At 41.8% G+C, this 15,969-nt stretch overlaps 1 protein-coding gene across 2 annotated transcripts in view; it reads left to right on the top strand.

Annotated features, from left to right (window-relative positions):
• SPDL1 (spindle apparatus coiled-coil protein 1) overlaps positions 1 to 15,969 on the top strand; it is a 293,738-nt gene that overhangs the window by 180,236 nt on the left and 97,533 nt on the right. For both annotated transcript variants that reach the window (XM_053718566.1, XM_053718565.1), the window contains exon 10: positions 2,528 to 2,715. In XM_053718566.1, coding sequence (XP_053574541.1) covers positions 2,528 to 2,715 — 188 coding nt within the window. The remainder of the gene's footprint in view (positions 1 to 2,527; positions 2,716 to 15,969) is intronic.

Here is a 15,969-nt window from a genome sequence, read left to right as displayed (position 1 = left end):
AAAGGGCTTATCTGCTAGTTCGTTGAAGGGACAGATTTCTGCTCTGTCTATTCTTTTGCACAAGCGTCTGGCAGAAGTTCTAGACGTCCAGGCTTTTTGTCAGGCTTTGGCTAGGATTAAGCCTGTGTTTAAATCTGTTGCTCCTCCGTGGAGCTTAAACTTGGTTCTTAAAGTTCTTCAGGGTGTTCAGTTTGAACCCCTTCATTCCATTGATATATGGAAAGTTCTGTTTTTGATGGCTATTTCCTCGGCTCGAAGAGTCTCTGAGTTATCTGTTTTACATTGTGATTCTCCTTATCTGGTTTTCCATTCAGACAAGGTAGTTCTGCGTACTAAACCTGGGTTTTTACCTAAGGTAGTTTCTAACAGGAATATCAATCAAGAGATTGTTGTCCCATCATTGTGCCCTAATCCTTCTTCAAAGAAGGAACGTCTTTTGCATAATCTGGACGTAGTCAGTGCCCTGAAATTCTATTTACAGGCAACTAAAGATTTTCGTCAAACTTCTTCCCTGTTTGTCGTTTATTCTGGACAGAGGAGAGGTCAAAAAGCTTCGGCAACCTCTCTCTCTTTTTGGCTTCGTAGTATAATACGTTTAGCCTATGAGACTGCTGGACAGCAGCCCCCTGAAAGAATTACAGCTCATTCTACTAGAGCTGTGGCTTCCACCTGGGCCTTTAAGAATGAGGCCTCTGTTGAACAGATTTGCAAGGCTGCGACTTGGTCTTCGCTTCACACCTTTTCGAAATTTTAAAAATTTGACACTTTTGCTTCTTCGGAGGCTGTTTTTGGGAGAAAGGTTCTACAGGCAGTGGTCCCTTCCGTTTAAGTTCCTGCCTTGTCCCTCCCTTCATCCGTGTACTTAGCTTTGGTATTGGTATCCCATAAGTAATGGATGATCCGTGGACTGAATACACTTAACAAGAGAAAACATAATTTATGCTTACCTGATAAATTTGTTTCTCTTGTAGTGTATTCAGTCCACGGCCCGCCCTGTCTTTTTAAGGCAGATCTAAATTTTAATTAAAACTTCAGTCACCACTGCACCCTATGGTTTCTCCTTTCTTGTCTTGTTTCGGTCGAATGACTGGATATGACATGTGAGGGGAGGAGCTATATAGCAGCTCTGCTTTGGGTGATCCTCTTGCAACTTCCTGTTGGGAAGGGAATATATCCCATAAGTAATGGATGATCCGTGGACTGAATACACTTCAAGAGAAACAAATTTATCAGGTAAGCATAAATTATGTTTTTTGCTATTGTGTTCTTTTTTCTGTTATTTGTACTGTATATCGAATTGGTTAATAAAGCTATATTAAAAAAAAAAAAGATGGCAGCAAAAAGTGTATTTAGTGTTTAATGTCACTTTAATAGCTTTTACAGTTAACAGAGGCAAACCTAGTAGAGCAAAAATTTCACAAACTGACTTGTGGCAAAGGTAACATCCTGTGACAGTGCCACGTTTAAACTCACTAAACTCTTCAGTATGACTTTTTGGCCATGTGCTGGATTTTATGCACCTGCTAGCAATAGGTGTGTGTGTGTATGTGTATAAATATATGTGTGTGTGTATATATATATATATATATATATATATATATATATATATATATATATATATATATATATATATATATATATATATATATATATATACATATATACATACACACACGCACATTACTGGGCTAAAAAGCTGCACCCAGGTAGTAAATCGCCATAGAACAGGCTAACAATGGTATTGAGCCAGTTTTTCATTCCTGCGAGTGCACTTCTCTCTCTGGATGTATTTAGTCTCCCTATGGGAAAAAGGGGCAACGAGACGTGGACTCCTTGCTCAGTGTGCTTAGAGGAATATGGCTACACCTCACTGACGAGGCCCAATGAAGGCCGAAACGTTCGTCTGGGGTTGCTGTGTTCCTTGTTCAGAGAGGAATTGTGCTGGACTGACCGTAATAGGCGGGATCAGACTGATATACTACAGGATAGTTCTACTATGTGAAAAGCATTACTGGGCTAAAAAGCTGCACCCAGGTGGTAAATCGCCATAGAACAGGCTAACAATGGTATTGAGCCAGTTGTTCGTTCCTGTGAGTGCACTTCTCTGTGTGTGTATGTATGTATGTATGTGTGTGTGTATATATATATATATATATATATAAATAAAACACACCATATATATATACATAATTCAATTGTTTAATTGCTCAGTTGTTATATACATAACAATGTTCTTCAGACTTTTATTTTGAATTACTGGGAAGCTATTGTAATTTGTGTTTCATAGTAATCAAAATGACTACAATGAAGGTTTAAAGGGACAGAAAACGCCTTGTATTTACAAGACATTTCTGTTGTCTTGCTGTAGGATAAAATATCAGCCAAGTCTAAACATTTTTTTTTTTAAACCAAATGTCTGCAGTTGTTTTTTTCTGTATAAATCTATACATTTTATATTAAAATATCAAGGTGTTTGCTCCCCCTTTAATTTGAAACATAATTTTTGTTTTTAAATTTATTTTTACAGTAAAGAGCTTGAAAAGCTAAAAGATGAGTTATCGCTACAAAGGATGAAAGCTTTAGCAGAGAGCCAGCGTGTCTTGGAATTGGAACGGAAACTTTTTACAAATGAACGACATCTTAAGCTCTCACAGGGCGAAAATATGAAACTTCGTGTCAGCTTGGATGAGATCAAGATGAAATATGAGCCTGACGGTACACAAGTTAGATTTGCAAACTATGTCAACTTAGTGGGGTCTATCAAACCTTTACTGCATATGCCAGCTATTACGGTTATCATTGTTATCCACAAAAAAAGGTTTATACTTTGTTAATTTGGTTAAAGTTATAGTATTTTAAAATTACACATGTGCCTAATGATGGCACTAAACAAGTAGAATTCTGGTTTTATGTTTTAGTTTAATCATTTTTATTGAATTTTTAATAATGTTAATATATAGTCAATCACATCAAAACGTGAAGTATGCATATAATAAATGAGCAACTGTAATGTAAAAATAAAAAAGGGGATATTAAGAAAAATAAGAAATTTATAGAAAAATAAGCAAAATACAAAAGCCTATTCAAGTGCAATAGATTTTGCATATAATCTGTGATTTCCATCTAAAGGGGGAGGAGAGTCCACGGCTTCATTCATTACTGTTGGGAATTTAGAACTTGGCCACCAGGAGGAGGCAAAGAAACCCCAGCCAAAGGCTTAAATACCTCCCCCACTTCCCTCATCCCCCAGTCATTCTTTGCCTTTCGTCACAGGAGGATGGCAGAGGAGTGCCGGAGTAGTCTCTTATGGAGGGTAGTACTCTTTGCAGTGTGACTGGAGTTTTAAGTAGTCCTGTCAGCCTCTCAGTGAGAGCCTGGGTGAAAGTTAGTTTCTGGAGACGCAGGGAGAGTCTTTCTGCAAAACCACCCCGACTCATATTAACAGCTCCATAAGCAATCAGCTTTGACGAGTTTCGCTGCCTGCTTTCTTCACTCAAGTCCATGTCAGGAGCTAGGCTACTAACCCGTCACACTTGAAGGCCGTGTTCCTGTTCCACGGCGTAGATTCCGCTAAGATTGTTTAATTTTTTATTACTAATAATAACATAGAAGACAGGGTCACAGTGTGGCGCCTTTTTATCTTTACAGAATTAAGGGTTAATAATTCTTGAAGGGGGTTTATACATGATATTGTTTATTGTGTCATTGCTGCGTTATGTGTGAGATGAGGCTCTGGCAATGTGTGGAACTTTCATGTTACTTGAGGAAACTTGCATGGCCATTTTTTGGCGTGTTTTTCCTTAGTGCAGGTGCAGTCCTGCAAGGCATTCCATGTGACTGGGTGTGGCTATCCTTCCTGTTGATCTGTGCGCAGGAGACGTAGCGGTTTCTGTAGTCTGGGTCCTAGGAGGTGGTGAGTGCCCCGGCCATTGGTGGTATAAAGGTGCCTTTTTAATAAATAAAGTTAGAGTCCTCCATCGCTTGCGCGCTTGGTTAGACTGACGCATTGGAAGGCTCTCCTTCCTTAATAAAGTCTAATTCCTGTGTTTATTGTGAGGAGGTTCTGGTATATCAGCCTGCTCAACTATGTTCCACATGCCTTGATAAAGCTACAACATCTAAATGTAAACGGATGTCTAGTACTACTGAGCCGTCCACCTCTGAGGGTTCTTCGTCCCGGGAGGTGCGTTCCCTACATTCATCTCCGATTGCACATGTAGTGCCCCGGGGTCCAACCGTTACTCCTTCAGGAGAGATTCGTTGGCCGTTAGACTTTGCGGACCAACTGGAATCGGCGGTTTCGAAAGTGATCCATGCCTTAACACGTTCTGCTAAGCGCAAGCATAGGGTTTATCACAGAGGCCCGGTCCAGGATTTGTCCTCTCCGACTTAAGATCCAGAGGCTCTATACAATGACGAGGCCCACTCTGATTCTTCGGAGGAGGCACCTTCTGGGTCAGAGTCTGTGTCATCTAAACCTCCGGCGGCGGAGGAGGAGCTTATTTATAGGTTTAGGATGGAGAATTTGCGCTTTCTGCTTCGGCAGGTGCTTGCTACTCTGGAGGTTCCGGAACCTAAGCTTGAGCTGTGGGGGACCATCCCTAAGGTGGATGGGGCTATCTTCTCTACACTCGCAAAGCGGACTACTATTTCTCTTGAGGATAGTTCGTCGTTTAAGGAGCCATGGATAAAAAGCTGGAAAACATGTTGAAAAAGATGTTTCAGCACACGGGCGTTGCGGCGGTCGCTGGAGCTGCAACATATTGGTGTGAATCCGTGTGTCACATGGTTGAGGGGGAGACATCCATCAACGTGATTCAGGAGAAGATTAAGGCGCTGAAGATCGCCAATTCTTTCATCTGTGATGCCAATATGCTAATTATTTGCCTGAATGCTAAGGTGTCAGGTTTTTCTGTTCTAGCGCACAGGGCTCTGTGGCTAAAATCTTGGTCTGTGGACATGACCTCTAAGGCGAGACCGTTGTCCCTGCCTTTTCAAGGAAAGATCCTGTTCGGTCCAGGATTGGATTCAATTATATCCATGGTAACGGGAGGCAAGGGAGCCTTCCTACCGCAGGATAAGAAGGCTAAGCCTAAAGGATCTACTTTTCGTCCGCAACCCACCGCAAAAGTGGACCAGTCCAAGGGATCTTGGAAGCCGGCTCAATCTTGAAACAAGTCTAAGCAGAGCAAGAAGCCCGCTGAGACGAAATCGGCATGAAGGGGGGCCCCCGACCGGTCTCCGGATCAAGTAGGGGGCAGATTATCTCTATTCTCAGACGCATGGTTGCAGGACGTTCAAGAACCTTGTTTTCTAGGGGTGGTCTCCCAGGGTTACAGGATAGGGTTCAGATCCCATCCGCCCGAGGGCAGATTCCTCCAGTCAAACCTGTCTTCAAGACCAGAGAAGAGAGAGGCCTTTCTAGAGTGTGTGAGGGATCTCGCCTCTCTCGGGGTCTCTCTAGGGCCAGTACCCCTAGCAGAAAGGGGTCTAGGGTACTTTTCCAACCTTTTTGTGGTTCCAAAGAAGGAGGGCACGTTCTGTCCGATTCTGGACCTAAAGTGTTTAAACAAGTTTCTGAGTGTTCCATCGTTCAAAATGGAAACAATCAGATCTATTCTGCCCCTAGTTCAAGAGGGACAGTTCATGACAACTGTAGACTTGAAGGACGCTTACCTTCTTGTGCCAATTCACATGGACCACTAAAGGTTCCTAAGATTTGCATTTCTGGACCAACACTTCCAGTTTGTGGCCCTTCCTTTTGGTCTGGTGACGGCCACAAAAGTCTTCACAAAGGTTCTGGGGGCGCTGCTTGCAGTGATACAAAAGAAAAAATTTAATGAGCGCAGGGTGTAGACACCAAACTCCTGAAACACCTAGGAGTCCCTATCATAGGTATATAAAATGTCAATAGGAATTACAGTAGGCAGGAGCGCTATAGCTAAAGGTGCTTATAGTGCTAATAATGAAGTGAAAAACCTTATAGGTGGGTGTAAATTATAATAGAAAAGTGTAAACACAAAAAATGGTGTGAAGGGGAATATTCAATAATGATAATAATGTGGCGTGACAGTGAAATATTCACACTTGCGAATAGTCTGTGCAAGATGAAAATTACAAAATGAACATCAAAAACTAAGTGATAAATGATGACAACAATATTTAAGTGCTAATCAAGGCTCTGCCTAAAATTTAATGGACAAACAGGACAAATTAGCAATAAAAATACACTATGGAACTATAAACGGACGTCTCCATGACTAAAAAAGGTTGCCACCACAAATATATAAATGAAAACAGTCAAAGTGTCTCTCCTTTTGACCAATGTACCTTGAGCAATCCAGATAAGGAGTTGTTTTGTGTTAGGAGATACAGGCTTACCCCCAAACAATGCGGCTCTCAATTTCTTTCATGTAATTAACAAGAGTCCATGAGCTAGTGACGTATGGGATATACATTCCTACCAGGAGGGGCAAAGTTTCCCAAACCTTAAAATGCCTATAAATACACCCCTCACCACACCCACAAATCAGTTTTACAAACTTTGCCTCCAAGGGAGGTGGTGAAGTAAGTTTGTGCTAGATTCTACGTTGATATGCGCTCCGCAGCAAGTTGGAGCCCGGTTTTCCTCTCAGCGTGCAGTGAATGTCAGAGGGATGTGAGGAGAGTATTGCCTATTGAATGCAGTGATCTCCTTCTACGGGGTCTATTTCATAAGGTTCTCTGTTATCGGTCGTAGAGATTCATCTCTTACCTCCCTTTTCAGATCGACGATATACTCTTATATTTACCATTTCCTCTACTGATTCTCGTTTCAGTACTGGTTTGGCTTTCTACAAACATGTAGATGAGTGTCCTGGGGTAAGTAAGTCTTATTTTCTGTGACACTCTAAGCTATGGTTGGGCACTTTATTTATAAAGTTCTAAATATATGTATTCAAACATTTATTTGCCTTGACTCAGAATGTTCAACTTTCCTTATTTCCAGACAGTCAGTTTCATATTTGGGATTATGCTTTAATTATCATATTTTTCTTACCTCAAAAATTTGACTTTTTTCCCTGTGGGCTGTTAGGCTCGCGGGGGCTGAAAATGCTTCATTTTATTGCGTCATTCTTGGCGCGGACTTTTTTGGCGCAAAAATTCATTTCCGTTTCCGGCGTCATACGTGTCGCCGGAAGTTGCGTCATTTTTTTGACGTTATTTTGCGCCAAAAATGTCGGCGTTCCGGATGTGGCGTCATTTTTGGCGCCAAAAGCATTTAGGCGCCAAATAATGTGGGCGTCTTATTTGGCGCCAAAAAATATGGGCGTCGCTTTTGTCTCCACATTATTTCAGTCTCATTTTTCATTTGCTTCTGGTTGCTAGAAGCTTGATGTTTGGCATTTTTTTCCCATTCCTGAAACTGTCTTATAAGGAATTTGATCTATTTTGCTTTATATGTTGTTTTTTCTCTTACATATTGCAAGATGTCTCACGTTGCATCTGAGCCAGAAGATACTACAGGAAAACCTCTGCCTGCTGGATCTACCAAAGCTAAGTGTATCTGCTGTAAACTTTTGGTAGCTATTCCTCCAGCTGTTGTTTGTATTAAATGTCATGACAAACTTGTTAATGCAGATAATATTTCCTTTAGTGATGTACCATTGCCTGTTGCAGTTCCCTCAACATCTAAGGTGCAGAATGTTCCTGATAACATAAGAGATTTTGTTTCTGAATCCATAAAGAAGGCTTTGTCTGTTATTTCTCCTTCTAGTAAACGTAAAAAGTCTTTTAAATCTTCTCTCTCTACAGATGAATTTTTAAATGAACACCATCATTCTGATTCTTTGGACTCTTCTGGTTCAGAGGATTCTGTCTCAGAGATTGATGCTGATAAATCTTCATATTTATTTAAGATGGAATTTATTCGCTCTTTACTTAAAGAAGTACTAATTGCTTTAGAAATAGAGGATTCTAGTCCTCTTGATACTAATTCTATACGTTTGGATAAGGTTTTTAAAGCTCCTGCGGTTATTCCAGAAGTCTTTCCTGTTCCTAATGCTATTTCTGCAGTAATTGCTAAGGAATGGGATAGATTGGGTAATTCATTTACTCCTTCTAAACGTTTTAAGCAATTATATCCTGTTCCGCCTGACAGATTAGAATTTTGGGACAAAATCCCTAAAGTTGATGGGGCTATTTCTACCCTTGCTAAACGTACTACCATTCCTACATCAGATGGTACCTCGTTTAAGGATCCTTTAGATAGAAAAATTGAATCTTTTCTAAGAAAAGCTTATCTATGTTCAGGTAATCTTCTTAGACCTGCTATATCATTGGCTGATGTTGCTGCAGCTTCAACTTTTTGGTTGGAAACTCTAGCGCAACAAGTAACAAATCGTGATTCTCATGATATTATTATTCTTCTCCAGCATGCTAATAATTTCATCTGTGATGCCATTTTTGATATTATTAGAGTTGATGTTAGATTTATGTCTCTGGCTATCTTAGCCAGAAGAGCTTTATGGCTTAAGACTTGGAATGCTGATATGGCTTCTAAATCAACTCTACTTTCCATTTCTTTCCAGGGAAACAATTATTTGGTTCTCAGTTGGATTCTATTATTTCAACTGTTACTGGTGGGAAAGGAACTTTTTTACCACAGGATAAAAAGTCTAAAGGTAAAAACAGGGCTAACAATCGTTTTCGTTCCTTTCGTTTCAACAAAGAACAAAAGCCTGATCCTTCGTCCTCAGGAGCAGTTTCAGTTTGGAAACCATCCCCAGTCTGGAATAAATCCAAGCCTGCTAGAAAGGCAAAGCCTGCTTCTAAGTTCACATGAAGGTACGGCCCTCATTCCAGTTCAGCTGGTAGGGGGCAGGTTACGTTTTTTCAAAGAAATTTGGATCAGTTCTGTTCACAATCTTTGGATTCAGAACATTGTTTCAGAAGGGTACAGAATTGGTTTCAAGATGAGACCTCCTGCAAAGAGATTTTTTCTTTCCCATGTCCCAGTAAATCCAGTGAAAGCTCAAGCATTTCTGAATTGTGTTTCAGATCTAGAGTTGGCTGGAGTAATTATGCCAGTTCCAGTTCCGGAACAGGGGATGGGGTTTTATTCAAATCTCTTCATTGTACCAAAGAAGGAGAATTCCTTCAGACCAGTTCTGGATCTAAAATTATTGAATCGTTATGTAAGGATACCAACGTTCAAGATGGTAACTGTAAGGACTATATTGCCTTTTGTTCAGCAAGGGAATTATATGTCCACAATAGATTTACAGGATGCATATCTGCATATTCCGATTCATCCAGATCATTATCAGTTCCTGAGATTCTCTTTTCTAGACAAGCATTACCAATTTGTGGCTCTACCGTTTGGCCTTGCTACAGCTCCAAGAATTTTCACAAAGATTCTCGGTGCCCTTCTGTCTGTATTCAGAGAACAGGGTATTGTGGTATTTCCTTATTTGGACGATATCTTGGTACTTGCTCCGTCTTTACATTTAGCAGAGTCTCATACGAATCGACTTGTGTTGTTTCTTCAAGATCATGGTTGGAGGATCAATTTACCAAAAAGTTCTTTGATTCCTCAAACAAGGGTAACCTTTCTGGGTTTCCAGATAGATTCAGTGTCCATGACTTTGTCTTTAACAGACAAGAGACGTCTAAAATTGATTACAGCCTGTCGAAACCTTCAGTCTCAATCATTCCCTTCGGTAGCCTTATGCATGGAAATTCTAGGTCTTATGACTGCTGCATCGGACGCGATCCCCTTTGCTCGTTTTCACATGCGACCTCTTCAGCTCTGTATGCTGAACCAATGGTGCAGGGATTACACGAAGATATATCAATTAATATCTTTAAAACCGATTGTTCGGCACTCTCTGACGTGGTGGACAGATCACCATCGTTTAATTCAGGGGCTTCTTTTGTTCTTCCGACCTGGACTGTAATTTCAACAGATGCAAGTCTCACAGGTTGGGGAGCTGTGTGGGGATCTCTGACGGCACAAGGAGTTTGGGAATCTCAGGAGGTGAGATTACCGATCAATATCTTGGAACTCCGTGCAGTTTTCAGAGCTCTTCAGTTTTTGGCCTCTTCTGAAGAGAGAATCGTTCATTTGTTTTCAGACAGACAATGTCACAACTGTGGCATACATCAATCATCAAGGAGGGACTCACAGTCCTCTGGCTATGAAAGAAGTATCTCGAATTTTGGTTTGGGCGGAATCCAGCTCCTGTCTAATCTCTGCGGTTCATATCCCAGGTGTAGACAATTGGGAAGCGGATTATCTCAGTCGCCAAACGTTGCATCCGGGCGAATGGTCTCTTCACCCAGAGGTATTTCTTCAGATTGTTCAAATGTGGGGGCTCCCAGAGATAGATCTGATGGCCTCTCATCTAAACAAGAAACTTCCCAGGTATCTGTCCAGATCCCGGGATCCTCAGGCGGAGGCAGTGGATGCATTATCACTTCCTTGGAAGTATCATCCTGCCTATATCTTTCCGCCTCTAGTTCTTCTTCCAAGAGTAATCTCCAAGATTCTGAGGGAATGCTCGTTTGTTCTGCTAATAGCTCCGGCATGGCCTCACAGGTTTTGGTATGCGGATCTTGTCCGGATGGCATCTTGCCAACCATGGACTCTTCCGTTAAGACCAGACCTTCTGTCTCAAGGTCCTTTTTTCCATCCGGATCTGAAATCCTTAAATTTAAAGGTATGGAGATTGAACGCTTGATTCTTGGTCATAGAGGTTTCTCTGACTCCGTGATTAATACTATGTTACAGGCTCGTAAATCTGTATCTCGAGAGATATATTATAGAGTCTGGAAGACTTATATTTCTTGGTGTCTTTCTCATCATTTTTCTTGGCATTCTTTTAGAATACCGAGAATTTTACAGTTTCTTCAGGATGGTTTAGATAAGGGTTTGTCCGCGAGTTCTTTGAAAGGACAAATCTCCGCTCTTTCTGTTCTTTTTCACAGAAAGATTGCTATTCTTCCTGATATTCATTGTTTTGTACAAGCTTTGGTTCGTATAAAACCTGTCATTAAGTCAATTTCTCCTCCATGGAGTTTGAATTTGGTTTTGGGAGCTCTTCAAGCTCCTCCGTTTGAACCTATGCATTCATTGGACATTAAATTACTTTCTTGGAAAGTTTTGTTCCTTTTGGCCATCTCTTCTGCTAGAAGAGTTTCTGAATTATCTGCTCTTTCGTGTGAGTCTCCTTTTCTGATTTTTCATCAGGATAAGGCGGTGTTGCGAACTTCTTTTGAATTTTTACCTAAAGTTGTGAATTCCAACAACATTAGTAGAGAAATTGTGGTTCCTTCATTATGTCCTAATCCTAAGAATTCTAAGGAGAAATCATTGCATTCTTTGGATGTTGTTAGAGCTTTGAAATATTATGTTGAAGCTACGAAATCTTTCCGTAAGACTTCTAGTCTATTTGTTATCTTTTCCGGTTCTAGGAAAGGCAAGAAAGCTTCTGCCATTTCTTTGGCATCTTGGTTGAAATCTTTAATTCATCTTGCCTATGTTGAGTCGGGTAAAATTCCGCCTCAAAGAATTACAGCTCATTCTACTAGGTCAGTTTCTACTTCCTGGGCGTTTAGGAATGAAGCTTCGGTTGACCAGATCTGCAAAGCAGCAACTTGGTCCTCTTTGCATACTTTTACTAAATTCTACCATTTTGATGTATTTTCTTCTTCTGAAGCAGTTTTTGGTAGAAAAGTTCTTCAGGCAGCGGTTTCAGTTTGAATCTTCTGCTTATGTTTTTTGTTAAACTTTATTTTGGGTGTGGATTATTTTCAGCAGGAATTGGCTGTCTTTATTTTATCCCTCCCTCTCTAGTGACTCTTGTGTGGAAAGATCCACATCTTGGGTAGTCATTATCCCATACGTCACTAGCTCATGGACTCTTGTTAATTACATGAAAGAAAACATAATTTATGTAAGAACTTACCTGATAAATTCATTTCTTTCATATTAACAAGAGTCCATGAGGCCCACCCTTTTTTGTGGTGGTTATGATTTTTTTGTATAAAGCACAATTATTCCAATTCCATATTTTATATGCTTCGCACTTTTTTTCTTATCACCCCACTTCTTGGCTATTCGTTAAACTGATTTGTGGGTGTGGTGAGGGGTGTATTTATAGGCATTTTAAGGTTTGGGAAACTTTGCCCCTCCTGGTAGGAATGTATATCCCATACGTCACTAGCTCATGGACTCTTGTTAATATGAAAGAAATGAATTTATCAGGTAAGTTCTTACATAAATTATGTTTTTGTTAGGAGAAATTACTGCCGTGGCGGAGTGACATCACCTATATGGGCGCCGGCTTGGGTAAGCGATCTGATTGGTCCTTGTGCGATCGCCTTCAAACTCCTAGCTACCTCGTTCCACAAGCCAGAGTATCCGCTCTTTAAGTGCCGTGAAGCACGCAGGATACTTTTTGAAAGTGCTGAGATGTAGGTGTAGATGGTAGAGTTGATTCGAACTTCAGTCACCTCACTTTAGATCAGACTGGTGGTATTAGTGCATAAGTAAGCACAAAAAAGATGAAGTATTCAATGTTCACAGATAGCAAACAGCATCAGTCTGTAGCAGCAACTGTAAGCCAGCAACTGCTGCACAGGAAATAAATGGATGGGGAACAAAGAACAGATCATGATTAGATGCTGGCCCATTTTTGGTGAACAACCTGGGTTGTCCTTGCTGATTGGTGGATAAATTCATCCACGATAAAGTGCTGTCCAGAGTTCTGAATAACGTACGTACGTACAAAGACAGACTTTATTTCTAAGCTACCATTCTTTCAGATTGATACTGTTCAGGTAATGCCACAGTCTCTTCCTCAAGCGTCCCAACCCGTTCTAATGTCACATGCAGTGCCCTGCGGTTCCTCACAAGCTCCTGTTGGAGTGTATTTGAAGGCTGAAATTGCTGCCCAGGTATCCTCAGTGGTATCTGAGGCACTAGATGCCATCTCCATGCTGCAGGGGAAACGTAAGAGGAAAATTAGAGAATCAGATAGTAAGGTATCAGATCCTGTACATGCTAACCAAGTTGCTCTTTCCCATAAGTCAAAAGACGAGGATACTTCGGTCGCCTCTGAGGGTGAAATCTCAGATTCGGATAGTGTAATCCCTTCTTCTGATGCTTAAGTGGTTTCCTTCAGATTTAAGCTTGAACACCTTTGTGTTTCACTAAAGGAGGTTTTGGCTACTTTGGACGACTCTGATTCTCCTGTCGTTGTCAATCCTAAGAAATCTAAATTGAATAGATATTTTGATGTTTCCTCCCCAGGGGAGGAGTTTACAGTGTCAGACCGTGCTACAGAGATTATTTCCCGGGAATGGGAGAGGCCAGGGATTCCCTTTTCTCCCTCTCCAGTATTTAGAAAGATGTTCCCAGTGGCTGATTCTATCAAGGAATTGTGGCAGACCAAGGTCAAATGGGCAATTTCTACACTGGCCAAAAGGACAACTATTCCTATAGAGGATAGTTGCTCTTTCATGGACCGTATGTATAAGAAGCTGGAAGCTTTCTTAAAGAAGATGTATATTCACCAGGGTTTACAATGGCAGCCGGCGGTGTGTATTGCTACAGTAACAAGTGCGGCAACCTACTGGTCGGATGCTTTTTCTGAGTCCCTACAAGCTGAGACTCCTTTGGAGGAGATAAAGGATAGGATAAAGGCTCTCAGGTTAGCTAATTCCTTTATCTCTGATGCCTCTCTGCAGTTCATATATTGGGAGCCAAGATATCTGGCTTTGCAATTTTGGCACGTAGGGCGCTATGGCTGAAATCTTGGTCAGCTGATGTTTCTTCTAAATCTAAACTTTTGTTGATTCCTTACAAGGGAAAGACCTTGTTTGGGCCGGGGTTGGCAGAAATTATTTCCAATATCACAGGTGGTAAGGGTTCCTTTCTGCCTCAAGACAAGAAGAACAAATCAAAAGGACGTCAGAGTAATTTTCGTTCCTTTCGAAATTTCAGAGGCAAGTCTTCCCCCTCTACCAAGCAGGAGCAGTCCAAGCCTGCATGGAAGCCCAGTCAGTTTTGGAACAAGGGGAATCAATCTAAGAAGCCTGCAGCTGAATCTAAGTCAGCATAAAGGGTCTGCCCGATGCAGGATAGGATCAAGTGGGGGGTAGACTCTCTCTCAATTTTCTCAAGCTTGGAATCGAGATGTCCCAGACCCTTGGGCAGTGGACATCGTTTCCCAGGGTTACAAGTTAGAGTTCAAAACTTTACCTCCAAGGGGCAGATTCCACCTTTCAAGATTATCTGTAGACCAGATAAAAAGGGAGGCGTTCTTGAAATGTGTACAGGATGTTTCCCTCTCGGGAGTGATAGTCCCAGTCCCAATACTGGAACAGGGTCTCGGGTCTTACTCCAACCTGTTTGCCATTCCCAAAAAAGAGGAAACTTTCAGGCCCATTCTAGATCTAAAATAACTCGACAAATTTCTCAGAGTGCCGTCCTTCAAGATGGAGACTATCCGTTCCATTCTTCCTCTGGTTCAGGAGGGTCAATTCTTGACAACCATAAACCTGAAGGATGCGTACCTACACGTTCCCATTCACAGGGATCATCAAAAATTTCTGAGATTTTCCTATCTGGACAAACACTTTCAATTTGTAGCGCTTCCATTTGGCTTCGCCACAGCTCCCACAATTTTCTCAAAGGTCCTGGAAGCTCTATTGGCAGTAATTTGGTCCCAGGGAATTGCAGTGGCACCCTATCTGGACGACATTCTGGTTCAGGCTCCATCTGTACAAGTAACAGAATCTCATACAAAGATCTTGTTGTCTTTTCTTCGGCTACAAGAGTGATCTTCTTAGGGACCATAATAGATTCTCTATCAATGAAAACATTTCTGACGGAGGTCAGAAGAGCCAAGATTATTTCCACTTGCCTGTCTCTTCAGTCTGCGGTACGACCATCATTGGCCCAATGCATGGAGGTAATTGGGTTGATGGTGGCTTCCATGGACATAGTTCCCTTTGCCCGGTTCCATTTGAGACCTCTTCAGCAATGCATGCTCGCTCAATGGAACGGGGATTATATAGATCTATCTCAGAGGATAGTTCTGGATCAATCAACAAGAGACTCCCGTGGTGGCTGTCTCAAGAACATCTGTTCTGGTGGACATGTTTTCAGAGATCCTCTTGGGTAATTGTGACCACAGACGCCAGCCTGATGGGTTGGGGAGCAGTCTGGTACTCGTTGGCGCAGGGACTTTGGTCTCAGGAGGAATCTGCTCTCCCCATAAACATTCTGGAGTTGAGAGCGCTCTTTAATGCCTTGATGGCTTGGCCTCAGCTGGCCCTAGCCCTGTCTATCAAGTTCTAGACAGACAACATAACCTCAGTGGCCTACATCAACCACCAAGGTGGAACTCGGAGTTCCTTAGCCATGAAGGGGGTGGCACGGATCATCCAGTGGGCGGAGGCTCAAAATTGCAGTCTATCTTCCATCCATATTCCAGGAGTGGACAATTGGGAATCTGATTTTTTGAGCAGACACTTTCCTTCCGTCCGGAAGTGTTCTCCAGGTTAACAACCAAATGGGGGTTACCAGAATTGGATCTGATGGCGTCTCGTCAGAACACCAAGCGCCCAAAGTATAGTTCGCGGTCGAGAGATCCTCAAGCCTTTTCTGATAGATGTTCCGGCAGTTCCTTGGAACTTCAGGTTGGCATATCTCTTTCCTCAGTTTGCTCTCCTTCCGCGAGTCATCGCTCGGATGAAGCAGGAGAGACCATCAATGATTCTAATAGCTCCTGCGTCACCTCGAAGGATCTGGTATGCAGATCTAGTAGAGATGTCGTCTCTACCTCCGTGGAAACTGCCGCTGAGGAAGGACTTTCTGCTTCAGGGTCCCTTCCTTTACCCAAATCTTGTTTCTCTGAAGCTGACTGCTTGTCAGTCAGTTCTCTGAAGGGTCAGATTTCTGCATTATCTTTTTTGCTGCAT

This window comes from Bombina bombina, chromosome 6 (genome assembly GCF_027579735.1).
Source record: "Bombina bombina isolate aBomBom1 chromosome 6, aBomBom1.pri, whole genome shotgun sequence".
Classification (NCBI taxonomy): Eukaryota; Metazoa; Chordata; class Amphibia; order Anura; family Bombinatoridae; genus Bombina; species Bombina bombina.
This window is presented reverse-complemented; position numbering and strand designations above follow the sequence as displayed.